The sequence below is a fragment of the Numida meleagris genome, unplaced genomic scaffold, assembly GCF_002078875.1.
Source record: "Numida meleagris isolate 19003 breed g44 Domestic line unplaced genomic scaffold, NumMel1.0 unplaced_Scaffold360, whole genome shotgun sequence".
In the NCBI taxonomy this organism is placed as follows: domain Eukaryota; kingdom Metazoa; phylum Chordata; class Aves; order Galliformes; family Numididae; genus Numida; species Numida meleagris.
In genome coordinates, this window is record NW_018364585.1 from 8,206 (window position 1) to 12,635 (window position 4,430).

The window sequence follows — 4,430 nt, forward strand, 5'->3', positions numbered from 1 at the left end:
ATGGGGGACTCCGTGCCACAGCATGCACTCCTAGACCTTAGGGGAGAGTGTGTTGCAGCGCAGGGGTGACAGCCTGTGTGGGGCATCTCTGTGGGGGCTGTGTGTGGTGCTCTACGTGTGCCACCCCACTGGGGAATCCATAGTGCCACCACCCCCTAGGTGACCACAAGAGGAGGTGACATCACAACATCCTGTCCCCAAAGGGGAACTGACAGCAGCTCTCCTGCCACATCCTGTCCCCACTGCAGTCTCGCTGTCCCCAGGCTGATCCTGCCTCATGGCACCAATGGTGCTGGCCCTCATCCTGGGTGAGTGACAATGGGGATGAGGTGCCAGGGGGGTTGGTGGCCCTGTGTGGGACCAGGACCGTGTCCCTTGCAGGTTGGTGGCTGATGGCAGCGATCAGGGCACAGAACGGTGAGTATGGGGGAATGGGGAGAATGGGGAGAGTGGGAGGGGAGCGTGGGGAGGGGGCCATCAGAAGGGTCGAGGAGGGTGTGCAGGGACAAGGCTGACTGGTGTCCCCTGTCCTAGTGCCCCGACCCTCCCTGTCGCTGCATCCCAGCCAGGGGGTGTCCGTGGGTGACACTGTCACCCTGCGCTGCCACCTGCCCCAGTCGGCTGCCTGGGTCTGGCTGTACCAGGACAGAGGCTGGAGATACAGCAAGAGCAAGGACAAGAAGCAGGACGCAGCTGAGTTCTCCTTTGTCAGCACAAGTCAGGAACACGCAGGTGTATATCAGTGCCAGTACCGGGTGCCTGAGTCAGAGGAGATATCAGAGCAGAGTGACCCCGTGCAGCTGGTGGTGACAGGTGAGGGCACTGGGGACAGCAAATGGCTCTGGGTGCTCCCAACAGAACCATGTCCCAGTGCTGTCCCCTCTCCTCATGCAGATCGCAGCTATTCCCTGCCCGGCATTTCCCTTCGCCCTGAGGAACATGTGGGGACAGGGACCAATGTCACCATCCACTGCTGGAACAAGGACTATGGGGCCACATTCCTCCTGCACAAGGATGGGTGTTCAGCTCCTATCCAGAGCCAGGAGCCTGACAGTAGGGGCACAGCCACCTTCACCCTCTTTGGGGTGACCCCATCTGACAGTGGCACCTATAGGTGCTCCTACCACCCCTGGGGATATCCCTTTCTGTCCTCACCACTTGGGGACAGTGTGACACTGGAGGTGGCACCCACACCTGCACCCCCAGGTGGGTCTCAACCCCATTTGGGTACCACTTGGTGTCCACCATGGGTGGCTGTGTCATCTCCTGTCCCCACCAAGGTAGTGGCCAGGGATGTGATAACCTGATCATCCTGACCTCACAGGTGCTGTATTTACTTCTCATGGGAACTTGGTGGTGGTGGTGGCTGGGGGCTGCGCTGCTGCCTTTGTCTTCATCCTCATCCTTGTTTTCTTCTTCCTCACCGCCCGCAGATGTCGGATACAGAGAGATGAGAGCCCTGGTGGGGAAGGGGTTAAATGTCTTTTTTTCCCCGTAGATCCCTTCCAAGGCTGCTCAGTCCTCTCCATAACACCCACTCCATTCCCCTCCTTGTTTTAATGCAGGTTCCCCCACAAAAAATCCTGAGGCCATGGAGTTCCAGGTAAATCTCTGGGTCAGGGAACCCCAAATCCCAACCTGACCCTTGGAGCCCGCCCGAGTCCCACGGAGAGCCTCAAACCCTGCCCATGGGAACCCAGGGGATTCCCAGCCTCATGTGGTTTGCCCTCATGTTAAGCGCACCACACAAACCCAGCCCATGGAGAACTGCAAATCAGCATCACCGCATCAGGAACCCCAAACATCACTTGTGGGGTGTCTCCCAGAGCACACTGGGGACGCACATGGTGACACTCTTCTGTCCCCCTGTGTCCCCAGGTGTCACCCGGTGACAGCGAGGGTCTGACCTACATCGAGCTGCAAGCTGTGACCTCCAGCACACAGCCCCCAACACCCCCTTCTGCCCTGCAGCCCTCTGTTATCTACGCCGAGGTGGCCACTGGGGGGCACCACTGATGCCTCCGATCTGTGTGCACAAACACGTGTGTGTTGGGTGCACACATGTACTTCAAGTGTGCACAGTCCAGGTGAGTTGGGTGTGCTCACCGTCACGTGTGCACTGCATGCATGTATCTCTGCATGTGTTCATGTGTATTACATCTGTGGACAGTGTCACATATGCTCAGTAGATGTACACATGTGTGTAGTATGAGCTTATCTCTGTGCCTCCATATTTGTATGTGTGACCTCATACATGTACACTGATCGATGTGCACAGCACTGCACACGTGTGTCCTTACCGTGTGCCCTGTGTCTGCACCACATCTGTCCCCACAGCAAACACCAAGGACACACGTGTGCTCCCCATGGCACATCTGCATCGCTCCAACCCAACCAGCACCCATCCCACAATGATTTTGGGACAGGATTCCCATTTCTGGAGTGTTTTCCTTCCACACTTCTGGAGGATAATTCCCTTTCTGAAGGGTTTATCCTGCTTTTTGGGGGAGGATTCCTCTTTCTGCAGGGCTTTACCCTTCCTGTACCCCTAGAGAGTTTGATTCCTATTCCAAGAATTCCCAGTTGTGGAGGCTGTATTTATTAAAACTTTTTTGGAAAAATTCTCATTTCTGGAAGTTTTTTATCCTACTTCTGATGGACAATTCCTGCTTCTGGATGGTTTTATTCTGTTCTTATGGTGGGAGATTCCCATTCTGGAATATTTGATCCTGCCTTTTGGGGCAAGATCCCCATTTCTGCCTAGATCTGTTCTGCTTTTCTGGGATGATTCCTGCTTCTGGAGAGTTTTATTGTTACGCGGAGGCGCGCTCCTGGTTCTGGGGGGTTTAATTCTCATCTTGAAGGAGAATTCCTGATTCTAGAAGGTTTTATCCTGGATTTGGAGTGAACAATTCCCATTCTAGAATGCTTTCACCAGCCTTTTGCAAAGGGATTCCCATTTCAGGGTCTTTTTGCTCTGCTAATTGGGGCAGTTTTACCTTTCCTTTATCTCATCCCAGCAGTACCAGCCCTTGGGCACAGGGTTTTGCTGACAGTGACATTGCAAATCCTTGGATAATTTCACAGGCCCCAGCTCTGAAATCCGGGCTGAAGGACAGGGACACAGCAGTGAGGTCATCATAAGCATGTTTGCTGTTATTTTTAATTACTTCCAAGATTAATTATCTGTCAGGACACATCTTGCCCCATGTTCACACCATTTTGTGTGTTTAAACAGAAGAGTTTGGGTCAGGTTTGTTTATTGTTGTTGATGACGGAAAATGCATTTTTGTGACAGTTTGGAAGAGGGCAGAGGGGCTGTGGGGTTTGCCACGAAATGGGGAAAAAGAGGAAGTTTGTGGGTGGGAGGGAGGGCTGTGTGCGGGAGCAGCAGTAAGGGGAAGGGCAGGAGAGCTGACTTCCCCCTTTTTGTAATGAAAGGGGAAATGCTGGGGAGTTTGTGAGCTTGATGGAGATTTTTGGGTCCAGATGGAGGTTTTTTTTTGTGGGGCTGAATGGAGACTTTGGTGGCCACATGGAGATCCGGGGGCTACATGAAGGATCTTCAGGCCCAGTGGAGGTTTTGGAGCTTGGGTAGAAATGTTGGGGTGGTTGGAGGTTTTGTGTCTGAGTGGAGGATTTTGGGGTGGATGGAGGTTTTTGGTGTAGATGGAGTTTTTGTGACTGGATGATGGCTTTTGGGTTTGACTGGGGTCTTGGGGGCCTGGATGTAGAGACTGGGTTTGGGTGTAGAGGTAAGAGTTGGTAGGAGATTGTGGGTCTGGATGGAGGAGTCAGGGCGGATGGAGGTTTTGGGAGATGAATAAAACTTTGGGGGATGTTGGATGGTGGATGTGGAATGGAGGTTTTTGGTTTGGATTGCGATTTTGGGGGGCTGAAGTTCTTGGGGTTGATTGAGGTTTTGGCAGGCTGTATGTAGAGGTTGGGGCTAGGTGTAGATGTTGTGGCAGGATGAAGGACTTGGGGTGCTGGATGGAGTTTATGGAGCTGGATGTAGAGTTTGGTGTGAGATGGAGGTTTTAGGAATGGATGGAGATCTTGGGGATGACTGGAAATTTGGGGGGCTAAATAGAGTTTTTGGGGTCAATCAGATTGTTTTAAGGGCTGGTTGGAGATTTTGGGTCTGGATGAAGTTTTCGGGGCTGGAAGGGTGGGCAGAGAGACAGACAGTTTGATGAGGTATGTAGGCAGATAGACAGACAGCTAGGTGGAAGGATGGAGAGAGAGACAGACAGAAAGACATTTGGTGTATCCATACTGGATCAGGAGGTGCAGCCCCTGGAGCAGGCAGCCCAGCAGGAGGAGGACGGGCAGATGCATGAGAACACAGTGGGGCAATGTGCCCCCACAGTGCTGGAAAGAGAAAGGGGTAAAAAGGAGAGGAGAGGAAGGAAGGGAAGAGATGGGAA

The 4,430-nt window shown here is 53.2% G+C and overlaps 1 protein-coding gene across 2 annotated transcripts; it reads left to right on the forward strand.

Moving 5' to 3' along the window:
- Nucleotides 1-219: 219 nt before the first annotated feature.
- On the forward strand, nucleotides 220-2,576 carry LOC110391402 (T-cell-interacting, activating receptor on myeloid cells protein 1-like). Of its 2 annotated transcripts, XM_021383255.1 has the most exons (7): nucleotides 220-308; nucleotides 382-417; nucleotides 535-813; nucleotides 895-1,206; nucleotides 1,325-1,462; nucleotides 1,566-1,603; nucleotides 1,879-2,576. In XM_021383255.1, the coding sequence occupies exons 1-7, from the start codon at nucleotides 278-280 to the stop codon at nucleotides 2,014-2,016; spliced, it is 972 nt and encodes a 323-aa protein (XP_021238930.1). In that variant the 5' UTR covers nucleotides 220-277; the 3' UTR covers nucleotides 2,017-2,576. The 2 variants fall into 2 exon arrangements, 1 of the variants encoding a protein (XP_021238930.1); XR_002434051.1 differs by having other exon boundaries at nucleotides 535-2,087; nucleotides 2,338-2,576.
- Nucleotides 2,577-4,430: the final 1,854 nt, after the last annotated feature.

Excerpts from the sequence above, each read along its gene's own strand:
- LOC110391402 (XM_021383255.1), top strand. The coding sequence starts at position 278 with ATGGCACCAATGGTGCTGGCCCTCATCCTGG. Across the intron at positions 309-381 it reads GGTGCTGGCCCTCATCCTGG|GTTGGTGGCTGATGGCAGCG; the intron begins GTGAGTGACAAT and ends TGTCCCTTGCAG. Across the intron at positions 1,604-1,878 it reads CTGAGGCCATGGAGTTCCAG|GTGTCACCCGGTGACAGCGA; the intron begins GTAAATCTCTGG and ends CTGTGTCCCCAG.